Source organism: Corvus cornix, chromosome Z (genome assembly GCF_000738735.6).
Source record: "Corvus cornix cornix isolate S_Up_H32 chromosome Z, ASM73873v5, whole genome shotgun sequence".
Taxonomy (NCBI): Eukaryota; Metazoa; Chordata; class Aves; order Passeriformes; family Corvidae; genus Corvus; species Corvus cornix.
Window position 1 is genome coordinate 36229619 of NC_046357.1, and position 25754 is coordinate 36255372.

General features: G+C 38.4%; 1 protein-coding gene across 1 annotated transcript in view; it reads right to left on the minus strand.

The window, feature by feature from the left end:
* The window catches only part of LRRC2 (leucine rich repeat containing 2), a 79106-nt gene extending 61013 nt beyond the window's left edge, over nucleotides 1–18093 (minus strand). Inside the window, exons 1-2 of the mRNA XM_010403747.4 lie at nucleotides 17997–18093; nucleotides 6054–6199 (exon numbers count right to left, since the gene is read on the minus strand). Of these exons, the coding sequence (XP_010402049.3) occupies nucleotides 6054–6178 (125 nt within the window). The 5' untranslated portion in view covers nucleotides 6179–6199; nucleotides 17997–18093. The remainder of the gene's footprint in view (nucleotides 1–6053; nucleotides 6200–17996) is intronic.
* Nucleotides 18094–25754: the final 7661 nt, after the last annotated feature.

The window sequence follows — 25754 nt, forward strand, 5'->3', positions numbered from 1 at the left end:
AAAAAGAGAAAAAAAATCTCCACAAAAATAAAATAATCTTCTAAATACTAATACACTTTTAGAGAAATTAAATTTCTGGTCTTGACAATTTAAAGACTCCTGATGTTCCAGAAACACATTTTCACAGATGACAAATGAGTTACAAAATCACAGCTCTCCTGAAGTTTATGTCTTTTTAATACTATTTAACAATAAAATATTTTTGCCTTCCTCTACACCTTGATCAAATGGTTTCAGTCAGATTAAAGAAACAGCAATCATTTTCAGTATTAAGAAAGTTGAAGATAGTCAAGTCAAGCCTAATTTATGTGGGAATATGAACACAAAAAAATATTTTTCCTGGACAAAGGGCCAGATGAGATCTAAGGTTCTAAATCAGCTAACTACTCCAGTATTTCCACTTCAATCATACAAATAGTTCCACTAATTTTAAAAAAGGCTCGTTGCATGCTGCTTATGTTTGTCAAAAAAAAAGTTACATTTCGTACCTATACATCTGTAACACAAAAGCACATGTGTCACTAAGGCAGATGTATGTGGTATAGAGGAAATTTTACTCTGGCAAGCTATTTTCCAACACATTTCCATTTTCCAGTAAGCTTTCAGGACAATACACTATAGTTATGAAATGGGATCAGCAGGGAAATAGAAGATTCAAGTATTTCCACTTTAATTAGTCCTGAGTTTCACTTCAGGAATCATTTCCCAAACGCTACTTCACTATTGGAGTATACATTCAGAAAAAAGATTCACAGCATATAATTTTTTAATTATTACACATATTTCTTTTCAAGGATGTGAGAGTTCCCTGCTTGAAATTTTATTTTCTCCAACAAAATTCTCCATCTAATCAACCTGATGCAAAGAGTTACTGTATAATAAGTTCAGTGATTGGACCTTTCAAAGGAACAACCAGCTTGGAAAGGAAGTGTGCGTTGGTAGGGGTTTCAGAGCCATTGAAGCTAATGAGGAGTAACTGGGTTTCTTTGAATTGCTCTTCCTTCAGCAGTTATCCTCTGCTCAATGTCTGCTTAGCAGCTCTCGGGGAAAAGCTATGATTCTTAGGTACGGAAAGGAAGTTTCGTTAGATGGCACTATTTCCTCTAAACCAGGACAGAAGAATTGACCAGGACACTACATGATGACACCAGCTGAGAACTCCTGAGTGATGTTTAAATCAGAATCACTAGCCATGTAGGATCATTAAATAATCATATGGAATTTTTAGAAGAGCATTGCAGTAAAACTGGAGCTCAGCCCAGAATAATATTCCTGATGGATGAGTAACATTTGCTTCAAATTCAATTGGATTGATTCAATTTCAGTATCACTGCGAGGCTCTTCCCTCCGTTTTAAAGGATTGTGGCTAAACAACAGCTTTTATCTTACAATGCACTTCTGTGCATTACTTAAGACACACAGTCTGTTTGCACAAGTGCTTACAAATAAAGTCAAATAACTTAGTATATTTATTAATGCTGCAGATTGAAACCAAACTTTTTGCCTATAATTTGTGTTTGGGGCCAAGGAACTCCCAGCTTGAGTTTTAGACTTGCTTGGAAAAAGCTTTGCATTGGGTATTTAGTAGGAGAATAAAGATAAACATAACAAATAAAATCTTAGTTCAGGTACAAATAGAGTTATAACACTGAAGTTTGGCAGAGAGATAGAGACAAATCTTTTTTATTGGACAAAAGTGTAACCTTTCAGAGAAAAAAGTCAGTCTGCCTGCAGAGTGTAGTTTGCTGTTTTGCTTTTTACTTTTAATATTTGGGAAGCATATAACTCAAAAAAATAATACATGCACATTTAATTAGTCAGATCTCAAGGAGAAATTTTTGGAGAAGAGACTCACTGGAAGAGGTAGCTGAACAACCTTTAATTTTTGCTGCATGTTTGTGGGTGGACAGAGCAGGCTGTGCCATTTCACAACAAAGATTTAGATAGCTAATCTGGGCAAACAGCTCTGGCATTTCCTCACTTGAATGCTTAATTTGTTAGCCTTCAGATTTATCTTACCTGCTTTTCACACAAATGACAAACACGTTGCAACCCTTCAAAAAAAAATCTAACTGTAAATTTTCATTCTTATTCCCTTAAAAAAAAAAAGAGAGGAAAGAAAACAAGTAGAAAAGAAATCTCAATGTGGAAAATTGTCATATCACATCAAGTTCATCTGACAACATTCAGGATTTTGAACAATCTTTTATTGTTCCCCCCAACCATGCTCTAGAAGATTAAACATAAAACAGTGCTATAAATACAAACTTCTTTCCATAATATGCACTTTCATAAACATATAGAAAATCTCAGCACAGTGGACACATTTTGTAACATTGTGTTTCATATTCTATGGGAGATTTCGAATGGCCTTGTCTGATGGGATCAAGAGCATGAAGTAAAATGAAAATAAGTCTACCAAACACTGTCCTATTTCTTTTTCTTTTATATTCAGTTGCTGGTTTATGTGTGTTCTTTAAACTGCCATACTTTCACAGTCCCACAAAACCAAAAATTTATCTGATACCAGTACCTCAGAAGGCCAGTATTCTCACTAGTTGGTTGTCCAGAATCAGATTTCACTGGCCAGTTGCTTAAATATCTGCCCTGTAAACAAATCTTTACAAGACCTCACCATTAATGCACAGTTGAAGCTTTTAATTTATTTGTGAGATTTTCCTAAGAAAATCTTCATTCAAAAAATATCTTACAAGTTACTGTTTAATGATGCTGCATGAACTAAATTACCTTGCCCTAAGGCAAAAACAGTTCCCTAGAGGTTAACTGGAAGTTTGTCTTTGAATAATACATACTACATTTCACTGCATATTATCAGGTCATTTTACATAGTAACACTGCATATAAAGGAACTGCAAAATCTCGAAGACATCAGCAAATTATAACGTCTTTGAGAAAAACTGGGGTTTGTTTAAAAAAAAAAAAGCAGCCTGAAAAGGCCAGATTCCAAACTCTGTTACATGAGTGTATTTGCAGAGAAACTCTACTAATTTCAACCCTACTTAGCAATTCACTCTGACTTCTGGCAAAAGTCAATATCTAGAATCTTAAATGCTAGAACGCAGCCTCATTTCAGGAAAGTATCCCTTGTAAACGTCTTTTGGGAATTATCATTTGGGATCATAGTACTTTCAAAATACTTTCTTACTGTGGCACAGTATGTACTTGCTTTGATTTCAGTGGACCTACCTGACAATAGTAAAATTTTAATCTCTGAGTATGATACCTGAATTTAGTTAATGCAGAACTCCATAAAATAATGAAATGTAGTTACACATCGAAATATTATTTGTATTATTTAATAGAAATACAATTTAATCTATACTTTAAAGCTAAAAGCCAGTGAAGTCTTCTCATATTTTTGGTCCAACATTTGAGAGCACTGAAAAGCACTTAAGAAATAACATGTGAGCTGACATTTAGGACCTAAATGCCAGTGGTCTCTTCACACCTCATAAAAAAAAGAGGATTTTTTTTTAACTGAATTTAGCATTTTGTTACTAATATTCTTATTACTTTGACCATTATTCTATCAGCTTTGTTCATTCTATAAGGCCTGAATCATGAGAATGCACACGAACTTTTTCATTTGTTTCAGTGGGTATAATACTGATCACTCATATTCAGAAGACAAAGTCTAATGTATTTCCTTCTTTTTTCCCAGGACCTCTACAAGTAGAACTAACTGGAAAGCAATCTGAGTGTGTGAAGATACACAACTGTGCAAAGCACAATATGCAATTAGCAATTTAAAAGAAGAAAACAAAAATCCTTTGTGCAAGCTGCAGGTGCACCTGGGAACTTTTACTTCTGTGTATTTTATCTCAAATTCCCCATCTTCAGGTGGTACAGGAGGATAAGATAATGAATTTGGACATCATTACTGGAAAAAAATCAGGAAAAGTGGTGAAGCTCCACTCTTTTGGATGGAAGTGTATCTACAACAATTAACCACAGGCAGAAAAACAGGGAGAATGTATTGCTTTTATGGAAAAGACAAGTCAACGTAAGAAATTAGTCTTAACGTATGCTACTGACAAAAGATATGGGAGCTCAAATTAGCTACCTCAGAGGACATAACGTGGCCCTCTTTCCTTCTTACAGAGAGAATTTACCATGCATCATTTGCTTTTCTACTAGTGAACTCAACACTTATATTCTGCACCACAGAAAACCAAAACAAAAGTGCGGCAGGGGGATGTTGACATGTTGTCCACACTGGGACAGAAATAAGGTTTGAATAAGTTTCATCCCAAATCCTTTCACTTGTCTTTTCCACATAAGGGAAACATAATGTGAATATGAAACATAACGGAAACAGCAAACATCCATCTCTCCACTGTCATGGTTAAACCCCAGATGGCAACCAAGTACCACACAGGCACTTACTCCCCAGCCCCCGGCAGGATGGGCAGGAGAATCAGAAAATAAATATAACATTTCTGCATTAAGAACAGTTTCATAAGAGAAACAAAGTAAATAATAATAATAATAATAATAACAACAACAACAACAATGAGAGAGAGAAAAAGAAAACCCAAGAGAAATAAATTATATAAATTTTGCCCAATACAAGTGCTCACAACCTGCTGACCAATTCCTAGTCCATTCCTGAGAAACAATTACTCGCTCCTTGCCAAGTCCACCAGTTTCTATACTGAGAATAATGTTCTATGGTATGGAGTATCATGTTCAGGTCAGCTGTCGTGGCTATGCTACCTGCCAGCTCTTTGTGCAGCCCCTAACTAGCAGAGAATGAGACACTGGAAAGTCCTTGACTTAGCATAACAACTACTTAGCAACAATCCAAACAAGTGTGTTATCAACATTATTCTCATACTACATCCGAAACACAGCAGTGTACCAGTTACTAAGAAGAAAACTAACTCCCAGTTATGAAGAAGAAAACTAACTCTATCTTAGCTGAAACCAGGACACAGCTCACACCAAAAAGAAAGCTTATCCTTGCTAGAGAATTCAATGAACTTCTTTTTTTTTTTTTTTTTTTTTTTTTTTTTTTTTTTTTTTTTGTTAGGAGTATGGTTTTTAATGTAAGCTTTGGTAAAGATGGGAAATCCAAGACTGCTCCTATGGCTGTTTTAAAGAGAAAGGTTCCACAGAAAGGACAGTCAGACTTTGCATTACCCTGGTCTCATCTTAGACCAGCTGCTCTGTTGTCAGGGTAGCTGCACTGGCAGTGAGAATATATGAGTGAGGGCCTGAAAGCACTGAAACACCACACAAAAGTTCAATGCAATTATGTTCTTAAACAAGGTCACTGTTTAATCCTATGCATTTTATTTTTGAAACAGAAGGTGATTTTTACTTTTTTCTCTTCTCAGAGGGAGGAAATTAATGTCATATGTTTCCAACCTTGCCAACACAATATAATATTTTACAATGTCTTATGGGAAGCAAAGTACTGCTTAAAGAAAAAATTAATTCAATATAATAAAAACAATAAAATTATCAGTGTGTGTAAGCATTGTAATCAAGGCCTTCTTTAATACCCCAACAAGAAAAAAATAATCAATCAATTCTTATTCTCTTCACTATTAACTATACAGAAGCAATTGAATATGTCCACTAATTTAATTAGTTTTCTTTCTCCTGTCAACTCAACAAAAAGTCTTAAAGTATTTCTTAGTACTGAAACTTACGAGCATGTTCCATAATGAATAAGCCATACTTTTATGCAGCATATGAGAAATAGAAAGGTACAAAATGTGTTATTTTTCCCTTCAATTTATGTCTACAGTAAACAATAAGGTATACCACTAATATATCACATAGGAAAGAGCAGGAACTAATGAAATACAAGTGTAGTTTGTGCTGCATTTCTCTGTCACGTAGGGAAAGGAGGAAAGAAGTCATTGAAATCAAACCCAAACCCCAAAATTTTAACAATCAAAAATAAATGTTTCATATATTAGTTATATTTATTTTATATATTTATAGTATATTTAGTATATATCAATGTTAGTGGATAATAAGAACAGATTTGGTTAAAATGAACAACACAAAAGTTGTCTTACTTCTCCAATGCACTTTTTTCTAATCTTTCTTTCTCCTTCTTCTGACGTTCTTTGTTCTTCTTAACTCGAGTTTCCCACAGTCCTCTTATGACAGAAAAGTCAAATATTATCACCTGATGCCCCATATTGTTGACATTAAGCTTCTCCTGTAAGAACAAGGCAACCCTTCAGAAAAGGAATAACAAGAAAAATAAAGATCCAAACTATCATGTTTCATTTAAATCATCTGGGGATAAGAGCTGAAGTAATAAGAAATATTAACATAGTATGTTTTCCATCTTACCCAATTTATCTAGGGTTTTGTGCTGGCGTAATCAATGTAGCACTCAATTGACTTGTACATAAAATCCACGGCAACAGCTACATGCTGAATTTTTGTATTCCTTATATTTTTTCCTTTTCAAGATAAAGACAGAGTTGCAAAAAAAATACTGGTTTGATTAAGTAACATTGATGAAAACAGCTTTGAAGGCTTTGCATTTTTAATAATTTCTGTGACTAATATTAAAATGAATGTTCATACAGAATTTATTCATTTTAAATCATGCAAAAGCCCTTCATCTGAAGTTCTCGTGTATTGATCTTTATGACCTCAAGCTATCCTATTTCAGTGGAATTTGTGAAATTCCAGAGTTCCCATTGGTATGTGCTTATCTGTGAAATGCATTGAAAGACGAGCCCCATAATACACAAAAAAATTTACCTGAGGCAGAGACATGGGGAAGGTTTTTTGAGCATATCATGGTCTCCACTTATTAACAGGTCCTTATTCTGGCCAAATCAGGGTTAACTTTGCAGCAGCCAGGAGGGGTATGACCAGGACCCTGAGGGTATTCACCTCAGCTCGTGGTGAGGTGGCCACACCTGCCTTTTTCAATTTGCTGGAGTTCGAAGCCAGGTAATGCCAGGTTGTTGATAGTGAGCAATCACGTGTGAATCATTCGCCTAACCCGTACAGTCTGTTACCAGTATTGGTGTAACTGGGTTTTTTATTTCATTGCTGTTTCCACTAAATCATTCTTATCTCAATCTATGATTTTTACCTTTTTGTGCCTCCCATTCTCCTCTCAATCCTGCTACAAGGGAGGGCAGGCAGTGAGAGAGCATCACATTGTCTGTGGTATTTTGAGTGGGAACACTAAACTGGGGAGTACCATTCCTAAACCACAACACATATGGAAACACATTCCAACGGCTTGGTATCAGTGTATCAGATTCCATGCAGTTAAGAACTAACGTCAGCCAGAAAAGGAAGGTCAAAGAATATGTACCCCCTCTGATATAAAATGCTGGAAAACTGGTAGTAATGGACAAGGAGAAAGCTGAGGTACTCTCAGTCTTTAATGGCAACCTCTTTTCCCACCCTTCTTGGCTGGGTGGACTGCAGGATGTGGACTGGAAGAGAAGACTCCCTTCCCCAAGGTCAAGTTCATGACCACCTGAGGATCCTGAATGTACATAACTTTTTGGGGCCTGATGAGATGCGTATCAGAGTCCTGAGGGAATTGGCTGATGTGGTTGACAAGCCTTGATATCAGAATAGTTATAGAAGTCAGGATAAATCCCTGGTGAGTAGAAAAAGGGAAACATTGTACCTTTCTTTAAAAAGGCTAGAAAGGAGGACCTTGGGCACTACCAAACAGTCAGCTTCACTTCTGTGCCTGGGAAGGTCCTGGAACAGGTCCTCCTACAAGCTATGCTAAGACACATAGAGAACAGGAAGATGATTTGGGATAGCCAGCACAGCTTCACCAAGGGCAAGTCCTGCCTGACCAGCCCAGTGGCCTTCCGTGATGAAGTGACCACACCAGTGGACAAGAGAAGGACTATGGCTGTCATGTATACGGACTTCTGTAAAGCCTTTGATACAGCCCCCCACAATGTCCTTCTCTCTAATTTGGAGAGACAAGGATTTGACAGGTGGACTGTTGGATGCATAAGGAGCTGGCTGGACAGTCACATCCAGAGAGTAGTGGTCAACAGCTCAGAGTCCTGATGGACATCAATGACTAGTGGTGTCCCTCAGGAGTCTGTATTGGGACCAGTAGTAGCCAATATCTTAGTTTATGACTTACACAAAAAGATCAAGTGTACCCTCAGCAAATTTGCAGAGGACACCAAGCTGAGTGGTGCTGCTGACACACCTGAAAGATGGGATGGCATCCACAGGCGCCTGGACAAGATTGAGAAGTAGGCCTATGAGCATTTCGCACTTCTTTTCCCGCTTTCCCACTTGGCACAAGTGCAACTTGTTGCATCAAGTGCAAGTGCAAGAAGACCAAGTGCAAGGCACTGTACCTGGGTTGGAAAACCCCTTACAACATAGGCTGGGGGATGAACAGATGGAGAGCAGCCCTGCCAAGAAAGACTTGGGGGTGCTGGTGGATGAGAGGCTGGACATGACCCAGCCATGTGCACTCACAACCCAGAGAGCCAAACGTGTCCTGGAGTGGATCAAAAGGAATGGTCAGCAGATTGAGGGAGGGGATTCTTCCCTTCTACTCCACTCTTGTGAGGACCCAACCTGGACTGCTGCATCCTCCTCTATGTTCCTCATTACAGGAAAGGCACTGACCTGTTGGAGCAGTCCAGAGAAGGACCACCAAGATGATTAGAGGGATGGAACACGTCTCCTTCGAGAAAAGTCTGTGAGAATTGGGATTGTTCAGCCTGGAGGAGAGAAGGCTTTGGGGTAATTGCAACTGTTGGTTTTGCAAATTGCAAATGTAGGTACCTGAAGGAAGCCTACAAGAAAGATGGAGAGAGAATTTTTTACAAGAGCGTGTAATGATAAGACAAGAGGGAATGGATTCAAATTGAAAGAGAAGGCTTAGATTTGATATTCTGAAGAAATTCTTTTCTGTGAGGGTGGTAAGGCACTGGAACAGGTTGCCCACACAAGTTGTAGATTACCTCTCCCTGGAAGTGTTCAAGGCCAGGCTGGATGGGGCTCTGAGCAACGTGGTCCAGTGAAAGGTGTCCCTGTCCTGGAACTGGATGACATCTAAGGTCCTTTCCAACCCAAGCCATTCTATGATTTTCTGTGTGAAACACATGACGTATGACATGGTGTTCCTTACTAAACTGTTACAATGGTTCAGTACCAACATAGGAAACTAATTACCTACTAATTTCTAATGCAAGTACACAAACAAATCTCCAGAAAAGAGGTGAAACTATATTTTCTTGCCCAGAGTCACGGGTGGAGGTACAATCATCACAATATACTGGAGTTCATTAAATGTAGCTAGATTACCAACAGAGGAAAGTCAGTTATTTAAGCTTTGTGTGAGGTTTTATCAGAGAAGACATTTATTATACCATTTATAAGTTTAGGGAAAAAAAATAAAGGAACAGTAGAAGAAAATCCTGCTTGACCATCTACTGATTAGTTAAAGAGCAATCCTCCCCTTCCTTTCCTGTGTGTTTTCAAGCTCATGTCTACAATTTTTTCCTCAGAAACTACTGTGATCATTTTTTTCAAGCAATGAGTCCTTCAGCTGGGGCCATTTTTTATCTGTTCTTTTGTTATAATATTGAGGACAAAGGGGAAATTATTCTCCTCTCCGTATTTTTTCTCTTGTAACTTTGCAACCGTCCCTTTTTTCTTTCACTCCCTTTCACCTATGCATCCTTCTGTAGTACATAACACATAAAGGAATAATTTCTTCTGAGCCAGGAAAACACTCTCATGTCCTCTGGAAAATGCACAGCATGGAATAAAAGGAATTATGCATAGGTAAATCCAGAGCAAAGATACTTCTGTTCATCTCAATAAGAAAGGCCATTACAAATACCTACAAGTACTGGCTCAGAAACTGGTCAGAGACCAGTATCATTCTATTTGCATAACCTTCTCTATCTTAGGATGTTCATATAAAATGTTATCTTTGCTGTTCATAAAGCTGTACCTATAGCTTGTTTATCTTTGCTGGCACTAAAAATGAGGCAAAAATAGTTCCTAACCTATCTGGAACTAACAGCTGACACCAGCTGAGTCAAAACCCCATTAAAGCAGTGTAATTAAAACAGTGACCTTATTCTCTCTGGAAAGGTTTATACTTCTAAAACATATTCACTATTAATTTACAGGAACTGTTTACCTTATAAAATAAAATGTTCACCTCTGCTTACAGGAGAAAGAAACCCAGTGACAAGGACTTCACCCCTCACAGTAACTGCAGAGCAGCAGTCACTCTGCAGGGTCTAATTCATTTTAATAGACCAATTCATAGAAGTGTGTTTTGGTAGAAAGGCTATTGAAGGAGCTGAATTGTTGCGAGACAGTGAAGTTGCAGCTGGACACTTGACCTCTGTTGGAACTAGATGGCCTTAATCAGCACAGAGTCCGAATAGACTGTGAAAGTGTTCCTTTTCCTTGACTTGTTTCTCACCTTTCTGTCTCACAGGTTAAGTCATTTGTTCTTTATTGAGAGACTGATTTATTAAACACTAGTTTTGAAAAGTTCATACAGCTTTTATCCACATATTGCACTAAGCTGCAAGGCATTGTGGGGTTTTCTTCAATGATAAAGGCAAGCAGAGGAGGAACTTGAGTGGGAGGTGAGAGCTGTCCATCATAAGTCCTCAGAATTAATCTCTTCAGTAGGAGCAAAGCCACAAATCCTGATCAGATTACAGGGTGACTAAGGCTTTAGAAATACACATCAGGACAAATGTGAAACACTTTTTGACATCTACAGCTCTGAAAAGGTCACCTAGCAATCTTCACAGGGCTGGTGCTTTATCCTATATCCTTGTCTAGAAAATGGGCACGAAGTATCAAGCATGATGGCAGAATACGTATTTGCCAAAGTTCAGACACCACCATTTTCCTGACGATGAGATGTTGCCCAGAAAGGAAAACTGACTAAAGCTAGGCTTATCTGATACTAAGTGTAGGTTCTTCAGGATACCTACTCGTGCATCACAAGAATTTATGACAGAAGAAGCAGCTGCTAATAATGATTTTGATTTCTAGAAATACATGTTCAAGTTCACGTGCAGTGGTTTCTTGCTTCCAAACATCAGGTTAGGCCTGCAGCTGAAAACTCAAAGCTATCATCTATTATTCACAGATGGTAAGCTACCTTTGGATAGACAAAAGTCTCATCATACACTTCTTTCTAACTTCTTCCATTCAACCAGAAACACAGCTATGTTTCCTCCCATAGTTAGGTTATTCACAGGTAATCACTATTATAATTTTGTCCATTGTCAGAAACCACAGTGAAGTCAGGTAGAGTCTATAGAGGTCACCTCACCTGACTGCTCTGTTCAAAGCAGTCATATGGTTATTGACCCAAATCTGTACATCCTGCAGCACCCTTCCTTTTCCAATTTCCCCATCATTTTGTAATTCAGCATTGCTCCTTTCTCATCCCATACCTACTCATTATCATTAAGGACAGGCTTTGGTCATACTTGTGAGGATTACCTGACCCATTCACATGGCAGAAAAACAAAAAACTATTTCTTACCCAAGAAACAGGCAACCTTGCTTTCATTAAGGACAAGTCCTGACTGCAAAAGCAGTCATCACCTGCGTTCGCAAGACCCTACTTCATAACTACATGAGTTTGCCACCTAAAGTCATCTTCCTTGAGTGACATCTACATCTAAATTATGTTATAGATCATCAGCATACCTTTCTTAGATGATGCATGGTTAAAACATTTATCAGTCTTTTGAGTTATTAGTGAGGTAGGTGACAAAATAAGGCTACTCAGTAACATACGATAATTAATGTACAGCACTTTCCAGGGGCAAAGGGATTCAGGAAGACAAAAAGGAGGCAAAGATGTCATTTGCAGAGAATCATTTATGGAGAAACTAGTTCTCTGTGTGTATCTATGGAAGCAAATAATCTTATCCTTAGCCATTTACACCTCCCAAGAAGTTATCTGCAAGACCTTAATCAATATCCTTAAAAGGCAATATACTGGAAAGTCAAACTGATCTTGTGTTCTTTGTAATGATTAGCTCAGAAACAAAGCTGGCCATTCAGGATACATTTTTTTGTTTTGTTTTAATTATTTCAAGATTTTCCCTTCAGAAGCAGCCACATATTAGATTTAAGGAAATACTTTTAGGTAATATAATAAATAAATAAATAAATAAATAAAATAATCTCAAAATTTTAAAAACAGCTTTTTTTTTAATAAGCATTGCGTTACTTGGCAAAGTGATATGAGAGTTTGTAACCAGAGAAACTTGTATTAGAGGCAGAGGAAATAAATTTTCTTTGGCTTCACTCCTTCCCTCTCTTTACACTTTTTTTTAGGAAGACGGAGAATAAAAAATCCCTTTGAACACCATGGCCTTTGCAACGTCTTCTGTTCCTCAACCAGCAGGCTATGTCAACCTTGCCCCAGTTTTCATTAATAAGGAAATCCCAGGAATCTTTATAACTAGAATTTTCCCTCTACTCTCTAAACTACAGATTCTTCTTTCCCATACATCTCCCCAGGGATGTACTTTCAGTTCAAGATACTATAGCCTGCAAAATGTTCTCAATTCCATCATTCCAGAGTCCTGTGCCTTCACTAGAGCACCTTATCAAGCCCCTCTCCTACCAAGCAACTCTTTCTGATTCTTCCTATTGCAGGCCCCATCTCAACACTGAGATCCATCTTCTTATCAAGTGAATTTAATAACCTGCCACTTCTCTGGGCCAGCTAAGATGAGGAGAAGCGCTTGCTCTGTAAGAGCACTCTTTTGCTGTCAACATTTGGGTTTGGGTGCCCTATTGCTGTGAGTTATCCCTGCACGCATAGAAGAGAAAAACTGCCTTTACAGTCACTTTTGTTCAATTTCTGATCTTAGAAAGAAGGTAACACCTTTCCTTAATCTTGAGGAAAAGTTATTCATTTAAATGTATCAACAAATAGGCCTATTAAAATCAAACACTCTCCTCATTTGTATAATGATATTGATACTCTTAGGCATTTGGAGAATTAAGTGGTAAAAACCCATAATCTTAGGGATGATACTCATCATATGTTTTTATTTAAGTGATATAATATTAATGCCAAATATTATTGCTTGTGAAAACATCTGCCTAAGTATCTGCTTAGGATTATTTTTATTTTAGCATTTATGTTACCATTTATTTTATTATATTGTGTAATTTCGCCTAAAAGTGGGCAGACTGGTCTCTAGCATCTATTTCAGATGTTCTTTCTTAATTGGTAGGAGTACTCAGAAGCTCTAAACCAGAATCTCTTCAGCAAGGTGTTGAAAATATACAGAATGGAAAAGAAGATAACTACCTTGTAATGTCTATAATCTTTATTATTTTTATTTATTGTTATTCATGTTGTTGCTACAAATATATGCATACTTCAGATGTCAATTCATCAGTAAAACTGGAGAGGTTTAGTATGCTGTGGCTTAAATACCCTTGCTCCCTTCAGCTACTGATATCTCCAACCCTTGTTTACAGGTCTGCCACAGACCTGCCAGATGCTTCCACAGCCATCTTTGATAGCAGCCAGTGATATTGTGACCACTTTTATTTGTTTCCACTTGACCTCTGAACCTTGAGCAGTCCTTTGATGACCGGTTTTTTTCCCTTTTTCTTTTTTCTTTTTTTTTCCCCTAAGCTTAATTTAAAGGGGGAAAATGATGACTCGCAATACCTCTGAAACCAGCTTGGCATACGGAGGAACAATGGAGGCAACTAGATTTCAAAATTGAGATGGCTTTTAGCAGCTCCTGGTGTTAATGCTCAAGGAGTTTGATCTCAGTTACCTGCACTTGCATCATGGGGTGCCATGGACTACCCGATCTTCAAAAAACAGTTTAAGGATACATGAGCTAAAAGTAACACTGAATTCTGGATGGAAGGCCTTCCACAGAGAAAAAGTGCTTTTCAAATCAGCAACTTCATTGAAAGAACAGTTTGTAAACTCAGCACCTGAGAAATATCAATCAATGCATAGATGCACAGAGAAGCATACTACAAAAAAATAAAAAGAGACAAGGCAAGGTCTTCTTTGAAAAGTAGAGCACAAGAGAAGTATTCTTAGATATGATTACTCTGTGGTCTGCCAAGATTAACTTACCAACTCTCCTGCGGCTCCTCCCTGTTTACGAACATTATTTGTCTTCTCTTCAGTGGTAGAATACAGCCAGTGATAAGCCAAAATTACACTGGCTCTATTATAGTTGAGTTTAATGTCCCCTGAACATAGCTGACACCAGTGTTAATGCTGGACAACTTATGTGCACACAGTGTATTCTGTAGAACAAAACTTGCGTCTTCTCTTGAGTCTGGAAAGAGTCCAACATAGTTTTGATAACTACAGATACAGACAGTATTAATCTCTGTTAACAGCTTTCCTGATTTCGTATGCTGCCTGGTTGCCCTAAAAAACAGCATTGTGTATGCTTTCCTTTGCTGCTTTACATGCATTATTAAATTATTAATGTTTTGGTTTCTTCAATTTGCTTAACAACCTGGTTCACTTTTTCAACCTGGGCCCTTTTTCTTTCAGATAATCACTGTGGGAGATCTGCTGCAATCTAATGAATATTACTGGCAGGATTACATGGGGGAAAATGTGAGTGAAATATTTCCTACCAATCCTGCAAATAATTTCTTAGGAAATAAGCTCACTCACACTGTGCTTCAGAATTATCAAGTCATTTATCTCTCAAGTCTTTAAATAATTCAGAGGAAACCTGACATTTGAATAGCAACTGAACACATTTTTTATGTTATCAGGAAAAGATTAAATTAGAGAAACGTACCGTGATTGAAAGAGCAATAGAGATTGTGACAATGTTCGTTGTACACAATTATATTTTGCTAACGCTGCACAGCTTGTAAGTGGGGTAGTGCTTCTCTGTTCCACTTGGGGAATGGGAGAGGACTGCAAAGTGGGAAGTTGCCCTTCCCTACCTAGTTTTGCCGCTAGTAACAATCTCTTATTGCTCTACACGAGCAGGGAATTATCCTTCCTGCTAATTTGGTTGGTTTATCTGTCACTACTCTTGCCAAATGTGCAGATTTGACAGTGAGAGTTTGAGGTCCGGGATCCAAGATAGATTGTGCTTCAGAACACGTATGCATGCATGCATGTGATTGCTGGGTCCTGGGGAACATGTGGGAAGGGCAATGCAATGGATCACAGTGAGTGTCTCCCTGAAGGACTGGATCTACAGAGATCCAATAAATGTAGCTATACCACAGAATAAATACCAAAGGAAAGAGACAAGCTGCTCCAGGGCTGGAGAAAACAGTCCTGACACCTGGACTTGAGCCCAGATGTTTTGGGAGTTTCAAATGTTCCTTCCTGCTCTCTCAAGAGTACAGTCTCAGCCAGCTGGCTCCTACATAAACAAACACAGACAGACAGTGACACTTTCAAGCTATTAATTAGTCCAACTTTCAGCAAAGTTAATTTCAGAAATTAGTGTCTTTCCGTATCATGGAGCTTAATCATGAATGCTTTCATGAATTAAGGTCTTTTTTTAGTTTTCTTCTTTAGCCATTTCATGAAAGAGACAGTTATGAATAGAATCTGACATACACAAATAAATAACTTTTGCATTGTTTACACACCACAACTAAGATAAAATGTATGTTTTATTAACCTACTCCTTATACTTCAGGTAAAAATAGCTATGAACACTATAAAATTAAAAACAGATATGCAAGTGCTGAACTTGTTTTCTACACATTTTTATGTGCATATTTCTCTTTGTCCAGTGCTGCAGCATAATGCTTTACTGACAGTTTTCATTAATCAGCTCCTATTCTAGATGTAAATTAACCAGTCTCACAAACAAGAGTCCTCTTTATCACTGCAGTCTTCACATCTTGATTTTTAGACAATTTTTCACGGGGCTATTCATTAATTAGGTCTTTAATTATGGATTAATTAGCACCTGAATTACAATATTCCTTATACTTTCTCAACTCTTGTAACACTAATATGTTTGCCATCAAGCATGATAGATGTTACATATGCAAGGAGATTTATTACATATGTATTCCCCTAGCACTTCAGTGAGCGGACTAATTATTCTTCCACTGACAGTGAAGCTAATGAAACACTGGACTGATGTCTCAGACAAAAATCCTTTTTTTTTTTTTTTTTAGTGCATATTGCTGAGGAGAGGTCTAATTGTCTTAAGACTGAGAGAGGGATGATGTTTTTGAAATGAGCATGTATTTTGAGGCTGTGTCTTACCAGAGGAAAAACAGTAAGCTCTAAAGTGTATTACATATTTGTAAAGGTGTTGAATCTATGAATATAGCTGTAGTCAGCAGGTGTAAACAATTGTCTTAGGTAGTATACAACAGAGTCCTGGGAAACCAAGAGCATATTCTAAGAACTGATTAGAGAGATCCCACTTAACTGCTCATACATAGATGTGGCAAATAAAATTGCACTCATTGCCACTGAGCAAAACATTGAGGCTTTCATATACAATTAGATGATCTTAATTAAGCATAACATTACACTCTCAGGTTTCTCAAACCTGTTTCATGACCATTGTGTTTTTAAACACAATGTTTCATTGACTTATTCTTATTTGTCTTAAGGTTACTGAATAATTCCCAAGCAGTGAGGCTACTATTGCTTACCTTTTATCTACCTTTAGAGGGTACTCTGAAGAGAAGGGCCTCTGAAGTTATGTGTGGATGACTACATCATAAATATTATTTTAAACTCTCTGTCCTAACTGACACTAATTAAAGACCCTCAAAATTTATCATTTTCTTTTCCTCCCCAGGGACCATTTTACATGTATTGATCTAAGAATCCAATACTGTCACCTGCCTCTACTGCAGATGGAGAGCATAAATTTATATCTGACATATAGCAGTCCTATTTCCAGTGTTAGATACAGGATCATTAGTTGTATAATGAGTAAAATGCTCATAGCCAATTGCCAAGATGTTAAATTCTGTGATTTAAGATGGCAGATAATTTAGATAAGCAAGAGATGATTCTGCTTTCAACTACTCCAGCAGTCCAGTTATTTTAGCCCTAATGGTTTGAATCCCACCGTAGAATCATGAGGTGACATCTGTATTTTATCAGTTCTCTCACCACAGCTGTGTCCTTAGTCTTTCCCACAAAACTTTCCCACGCCTGTGGATAGGGGACACAGGTGACATTGACAGCTGAACACCTTCCTTTGGAATAATTCTCCTTTGGAATAATAATTTGCCTTCTGTCTGAGAAGCGCAAAGTGAATTAAACTCTTTGGTATGATCTACCTCTTTGGTTAATAAGCATTATCATCCATCCCAGCTCCTTGAAACTCCGCTCAGTTAACTACTGTTGAGAGGAAGAGAGCTAGTCAGTACCTTTTAACCTCAGAAAGTAACATGTCAATGATAGCACATAAATATTTGTGATAGCAACAACAGCAACAGTAATGACAATATTTGACTTTAAATGATAGGCTGTGTTCACAAAAGATGTAGCAGGCTGTATTTCCTATGCCAGTAAGATTAACTATAAGTAGCCTTCAGAAACTTATGTTCTATAACTCTTTTTAAATTCCACAGTAAATTTAAACAACAAAGATAAATGACAGGCCTCTCAAACCATTTTTTTATTGAAAATCATTCTCACACCAGCACATGTCCTTGAGATGTAATAGCAAGGGTTTATTATAACTGAGCCACGGAGTGAAACTTGAAAGGTTTCCTAAATTATAAAGTTCAGATTTGTCACAAGTGTAAATCTATTTAGAGGAACTATGTACAGGGTTAATCTCACTATCTTTAAAGATATCCACCAAACATACTGCCTTGGACTAAGTGCTCTCTGTTCCAGTTATTTTTCCCATATACATTAGTTTTTGAAGACCCCACTACAACAACAGCAACCTGATAGCTACTTCTCACTTTCCCTGCCATTTTCCACCTTGACTTCACACATCTGAAGAAACACAATAATCAGCAAAACTGTCACTTACCTACTACTAAAGAACACAAGTGTCCAGAGCTCCCGAGTGGGCTCTGCAGTTATTCAATGTGAGACACTGCGGTTGTTTATAGCATAGCATAGCTCATGGCCAGCCAGATCTGTTTGAGCCCCACAGCGTGACTAGCCTTCCAGATGTACTAATATGCTATATTTGTAAAGTGATAACATGATATGTGGTCTTACAGCAGAGACACAGGCAGGATAAAGTGTCTGCACTGCATGACTCAACACAGGATGGAAACAACAGTGCTAGGACAGCATCTCATTTGCTTCAAGGAAAGTGTGACAGACCTAATGTTACTCATACTTATGTATTTTCATCGGAAAAGGGCATGGAGAATAAAACAAAAATGCATATATAGTCTGCATTCCTCTAGTACAGGCTACCTTTTCCTTCTCATGTCCATTCATTTCTGAGATAAACATACACACCTGTGTACACAGACTATCACCATGCACTTTGCATGACTGATTGATTACAGGGAGGGAGGGAGGGAGGGAGGAAGGAAGGAAGGAAGGAAGGAAGGAAGGAAGGAAGGAAGGAAGGAAGGAAGCCTTTCAACAAAGGCTTATTTTCAATAAATAAAGTTTTTCATCAGAGGTACTTTCAAAAACTGCTTTTAATTTAATTTCCTTTTAAATTCCGCTTTTAAATGAAAATAGCTTCATATCTTTAAATAAAAACAGGCTTTTTCAACAATTTCTGTTTGTTTTTCATCACTGTGAGTAACAATAAACATTAATTACTACAGCTGGGCTTAGCTTAAACTTCAGATACTAGTTTTACATTGCTGCATTTTCAGTGACCTTGCTGAAATCACATTGTATTGGAATGGGAAAGACAGGGAAAGTCATGAGCTGTGAGTTTAAACGTTCAATTTTGTCTTCAAGACTGAAGGAGTTAGTATCAGGATTCACTTTGATCTTTTTCAATGCAGTGTGTTTCAAGGTATGGTGACATACCTGAAGGATCCTGCATCACAAATTCTTACTGTTCAGTCATCTTATCCTTTGCAAACATCAGTAATAAATAGTGATCATCACATCCAATTTTTATAACACCTTTTTATTTTCTGATACAATTACCCACACATTTGCATATTTTTTGCCATATAACTATCTGGGTTTCCTGCAGCAGTGACCATTATCAGACTTCAGCCACAAGAGCTCATGAAGAAATCAGTGAGGGAGAAGAGAGTTTGAACAGGGAAAGTGCATCCCTTCTGTGTTCAAAAGCATGATCCACATTTCAGCTTTCGTGCACACTACCTAGGAAAACATGTTGCTATATTTTTGTTCAGAATGTGACAACATGAAATAATACTTAATTAGCAATTATATTGAGAAAAAAGTGACCTCCACCTCACTTTTTCAGGATCCATCCCTTGCTGTACAGGTGTTGATTTTGGCAAAGGATGGTAAGAGGTCTTGCGTTCTTTAAATGTTGAAATACTGAAATGCATTTCAGTAACAGAGAGCTGAGCTTCTAGTAAATTCCCTGGCCCTAGCCAAGGATTCATAGATCAGCTAACCTTCCAACTACAATCATAGCTTACCCATGACAAGGAAAGGCTTGGGATGTTTGCTGGAAAGCGAATGAGAAAAAAGATCAGCCGGTGAAGTAGGCATCACCTACTTAAAAAAAAATAAAAGGCTGTCGTATTAAAGAAAAGGCATTAAGGATGGAAAAACAACTGAGGAAGGGCATGAAAGATTTAGAGGAAGTATTAAAAAGTGACTGACTGGAAAGTCAGAAAGAGAGAGAGAGGAGAGAGAGACAGATATATAATATTGTTCAGTCGTGGATCTCAGCGTACTTGAAAAAAAAAATACTAAGGAAAAGGAAAACTGTAAGTCAATGCCTAAATGCTTGCATAGTATGGAAATACCACAAACAAGAGAGTAGTAGACAGCATACTGCTTAGGCCAGTGAACAGACAGAAGGCTTGCTTGGAAACAAACAAACCCATTGGCAGGCTTGAATCTATTTAAGGCATGCTAGAGTGACAGAAGCTAGTTTTTTCAAAGGTATTCTCTACCTACTGCATCCTGCATCCCAGTTCATCATCAGCAGTATTAGTCTGTCAGAGCCAAACTGACCTTGGCTCCAACACAGCCTTTCATGCCTGCCACAGCATTCCCACAGGAGGTGCTCCTCATCCAGGTGGTCCAGTGGACTGACCAGGATCAATGTACTCGTATGACACTGCAGTCTACTGAATCATCCTCCTGGACAAGGACCGTTGCCTGGGAAGTGGTACAAAACCAGTCATTTCATAAAGAGGCAGGTCCATTTTGGCGGCTGAAGCTCATCAGTCTCATAAACTGGAGCTATTGGAAACAGAGGAGCCATCACTGGACTCCCTGACATCCAGGTCTTGGAAACAGCTTGCAAATCTGCCCAAGCTGCTGCAGTGTGAAGTCAGCTGCTCCAGAGGCAGCAGCTGTGTTGCTTCCAGTGATGAGTTGACTCTGAAAGCAAAACAGCCCTGGTCATGAATCAGTGTACTATCCTAGGACAGCAGATCCTCTGCCCATGAAACGGTCAGATCCACAACTCAGATAATCCAACTGAGCTAAATGAGAATGGACTATAAAAAACAAACCAAGGGATATTATCTTTTTCCACTTGTGCATTAGGTGGAGCAAAACTTCTCTACTTAACTCAATCTCTTTATAGAAAACTCACAAAGTAAAGGCAACAAAGATACTAGCAACATAATCTGCTGTATAAATAATTGCTGTAGATATGCTTATTTTGCTGGTCTATCTTCATTGTTCGTTCTACTAAGGATAACAATATACAATTAAATTCAGGTCAGTAGAAAACTCTAAACATTAAGGTCAGTGTCTGGGTAACACAGGCTGCAGCCAAGACCCAGCACGGGGTAGATGTGGAAACAGCATTTCATGTAGACAAGGCACCTTCACGCCAGCATTTCAGACCTAAACGACTGACAAAAGAAGGGGTTCTAGCATTGCTGTCATCAAAACATCTACTAGAAGGAAACACTTGACAAGTAACAGCTTTTTAGGGACACATTTCCCATAAATATACAGCAGAGCAAAATCTATGCAAAGACTTACACAAAGTCAGGCTGAAGAAAGGATAGAAATTGTTATAGTAATTTATCATGTACTGATAAATAAAACATTTTTGCTTGTTACTTTGTTTTCATATTATCCATATGGCTTTCAGTCTTGAGCTGTCAGAGCTGCTGAGTAAATGTAATAATACTGCAGAATCCGTAAGTCACATTAAAAATCTCTTCAGCAGGTCAGATTCTTACATCTGTGACCTTTCAGTTTTAAGAGGTCAGTCCTTTCTGATGCAATCTCAGTATGCACCAAAGAAAGATCCAATTTATAACTCCTGACAAAGCTACAGCCCAGAGATGGCTGTTCTGAAATGCACCTGGAGCATTAGTATGATGACCTGAGTCTCAGGCAATGTTCATAATTCTGGGCTCTGAGTCACACTATTTTGCTGTCCTACCTGTGCTGTGAGACCTTTTGCGCAGACTTACCTCTGCCGCGACGCAAGTGTTTCAGCAGGCTTGGCTTGTATTTCATCTTGTATTTTTTTTTGTGAGATTGCACAGCTCTTCTCAAAACAAACCCTTCCTCTGCTGCTCTTTAGAGACTTCATTGGAGACTCTGTTGACTTAATACATAAATCCTCAAAAGCTGCAGCTCCCAAGTGATCTGGGAATAAATAACTTTCAAAGAATCACAGGACACCTGTATATGTGTCCCCAGAATTTCATAAGTGACTTAAAAATAATTTCAACTCATTAAGACTGTTTGTCCAGAGGTAAGTCAGCTTCCAGTAAATGTGCAAGGACTTTCGAATCATGACAGGAAAAATGTCTGAAAGTTCATGAAGGATTGCGTGGGCACCGTGAGGAAGAAGTGTAGCACTTAAAATCCAGAGTTGTATGAGACACCACAGACTTTGAGTAGACAACAAGGGTGTGACTGCTTGAGGTCCTCCTGGGAGGTTGTTAACAAGGTTATAAAGATACCCAAGATGAAAACCTGTCAGAACTTATATTAGAATTAGCATTTGATGATCAGCCCTCTATGTGAATGATGTACATGTTTGTAAGTGGAAGCACAGTTTTACTCAACAACAGATTCCTTTTAGAGCTACTTAGACTTGTACCTGATTTGAACTGAATCACCTCATTTAAGAAACATTTTCTGAACTAAATAATGGGCATGACATCTATTGATCTGTCTCATTACATTTAATTGTGCAACAAATGAAAGACACAGGAGCCCACCAGGAGCCCACTGGTGTGAATGAACAGAAATTAGATGTGTGTTACGTTTGATTGACCAGTAATTGTTGAGAACAGGAAGCTTTTTGGCAGGAGCTGGGCTTAGTAGACAGCATCGTTAGATATGTCATTAAAGGGAGCCAACCACAGCTATGTTCCATCCTGACTAAGTCAGTGAAGGAGCACAAGCTCTTTCTGGGCATGCATATCTTCATCAAGATGTAATAGGGCACTATCAAGGGACAAAACTCATTGCTTTCCAGGGACAATTAAATCTGCAAGAAGGAGGGGAAATATAGGAAAACTCAGTTCCATTTATAGTCACCTTTGCCTGCCAGGAGCTCAGGAGAAAGCAGACCACTGGGCTACCAAAAGCTACACCCTGCCTAGGCAGCTGTAGTGGGCTAATCCTGGCTGGATTCCAAGCACACACCAAAGCTTCTCTATCACTTCACTTTGCAAATGGACAGGGGAGAGGAAATATAACAAAGGTTCCTGGGTTGAGATAAGGACAGGGAGAGATCACTTACCAAGACCATCACCTTGGTGTCTGCAGGGGTGTTCCTCTCACTTATTCTCACTCTGCTCTTCTCTGGCCACAATTACATCTGCACAATAACTTTTTTCCCTTAAATATGTTATTCCAGACGTGTTACCACCATTTCTAAATGGTCCAGCTTTGGCCAGTGGCACATTCAAGTTTGAAGCTGCCAGGGATTGGGTCTCCCAGACATGGAGGAAGATTTCAGCAGCTTCTCACAGAACCCATCCTTGTAGCCCCCCGCTACCAAAACCCGGCCACTCAAACTCGATACAGCAGTCTATTCATGTAATGTGTCTGAGAGGATGAGGCGACTCTCTAGCCTGTGAAAACCACAGCACACCATAGATTGACACAGATTTATGGCTCATTCCCCATTGCACTCCACTGTGATACCATAAAGAAAACAAAGAAAGGTTCCTATTCTGAGCTGGCTAGAAAGCAGCACAGGCATTGTTGTCAGCCTCCTCCTGCAGATTTTCTGCTTTATGAAACTGCAGCCGAGGATGATGTTTTTAAGAAAGAAATGAAGGGTGCCATCTATTGTCCAAATTACAGGGACACCCATCTTCTTGCATTTGTCACATTAAACCCTAAGGTTCTTCTGCCTTCAACTATCTGCTATTATGGAGAGATGAATACAAATAGCTGCTTTTCCCTTTTATTCCTTTGTGCCACATGGAGCCTCAGAGATAGATCTGCTTTGGCAGTCTATTTTACAGAGTGCAGATACATGCAAGAATATGTAACTAGAACACAGAATAACCCTCTGGTGTGACTGCCTCAACACAGTAGACCCACTGTAGAGCCATTAATATACAATATGAAGTTCAAAGGGCTCCCTATGTCTATTCCTAGGCTACAGACAGTAATTTTCCTGGATGTAGGCATACTAGCTACAGATAGAAAAGACAGAGAGGAGAAGCTGTCTTTGTCTACTCTAATCCAGAAACAGTTTTATTTTTAACTCATGACCTGCTGCTAGTAAACTAAATAGTTCACCAATAAGCAACACTTAATATTTACCTTTTTTTTCTTTTTTTTTTTTGTAGCCCACATACCTTGTAGGCATTCCTTAACTATCTCATGCGTGGAATTGTCACAAAATGACAGAAAAAGAAAATAAGAAAATAGGACTGACCTTTTCAGAGCCCCTGATGTAAGGGGAATGAACTTGAATTTGATTAAATATATGAAAAGAGGCACCAAAGAATTAAACAAACAAAAAAAAAACAACAAACAAAAGATCAGTGAGAACTCATGAGGCTGTCATGAGTCAGGCCTGCAAGTGAGGAAAAACTGTGACATCAGAAAACAAATTTGGCCTGCAGTGCCAGATGCCCACTCTTGTCTTTGCAGGGAAGAAGGTGTAATCTGACCTCATATCACCATTCTGACACATGGTTAATCAGAGGAGGCTGGGCTAAAGGCTTAGAGAGACTTTGGGATTCTGACTCATGACCAAGGATTGCCTAGCAGGATAGCAAATGCCCTTACATTGCCCACTGCCTTCTTCCCCCCAACTATGTTGATGTAAAAGCAGACTATAAAGGGTCTCTGAAGCATGTTTGCCAACAGTATTTTGGGCTGGCAGCAGAAATGCCAGAGAGTTTTAATGTTTTGCTGACTCAGGAGACACTTTTTGAGGGGTACATGAGCCAGAAGAAAGAGTTTATTACAATAAAGGTGCAACCCATGTAACTTGAAGAAAAAATTTGCCTTGAGAATTTTTAAAACTTGTATCTTGCTCATGTGCTGCCAGCCAGCTCTTCTGCCCCTATCTGCACGATATTTTTGAGCTTTTGCAAAATTCTTATCATAACTTTACAATGGAAGACAGAGCCATGAGGAAAAGGAGTTTTGTTCCATACCTACAAACTATTAGCAGAGGAAGTGTAAATATGAATATGATCACCCTCAAGAGAAGCAACTTTCAGATAAACACAGCAAAAAAATTACTAAGTTAATTCTCAACTCAGTACCATGTTACTGATTATACACTAAATTTAGATCACACTGGAATGACCTAATAAGCATTACAAGAGTTCAAGTGAGTTTTTTATGCTTGCAGCCCATATGAGTAAGATAATTTCTAGTTTCAAAGTGACACATAAGAAGCTAGCTCAAACTAGGGCAATAAAGCTCAATCTAGGGTAGTAATGAAAAGTCTGTGGTCACTGCAGATCTTGTGCCATCAGAGTTAAGCTAATTTTGTAGTGCTTCTCTCTGTAATTTATTTCATTCTCTATACTACAAACAGAGCCGAAAGAAATTACACTGAATGGAAGTTCAGCCTCAAAACACACCATTATAACACTGCAGTTGTAAAGACTGCAGAAAGAGCCCTGAAAGAAAGAGAAATAACTTAATTTTGCCAGTCTGATGGTTCTTAATGGTTTTTGTTTATATAGAGTACAATGTTTTAACTTAATAGCAGAGAAATACAAAGAACAAGATTAAGAATGGTGTACTGAAGGTGGATAAGGAGAAGTTTTAATTTTATGAACATTCTTAGCACACATTAATATTGATAAGGTAATTCACCCAGAAACAGTCAGGCATCTCCTCTACACATGACTCATGGGGCTAGTTATCAGAATTAAGTATTTAGCTGGAACAGAGTACAGGCTCTTTGCAAAGGAACCTCTAAACTGCAAGGGCAAGACATCAGGTTTGCTGACCCCACAGCTTATAAATCTTCACATAGCCAAAAGCCACAAGATATATATCCCCATGCCACAGAGAGCCTGATGATCTGGGAAGCTCTGTGAATAGTACACAGGGTAGATGTGGCACCCTGTTCCAGAAGTCTCACCAGTCACCTACAAAAGAACCAGGTCTGGGTTTGGCAGGTGCTTTAGTTCAGGGATGATTACTGACAGTGGTGCTAGCAGCCCTTTCTGAGTCCTGCAGCGCAGTCAGA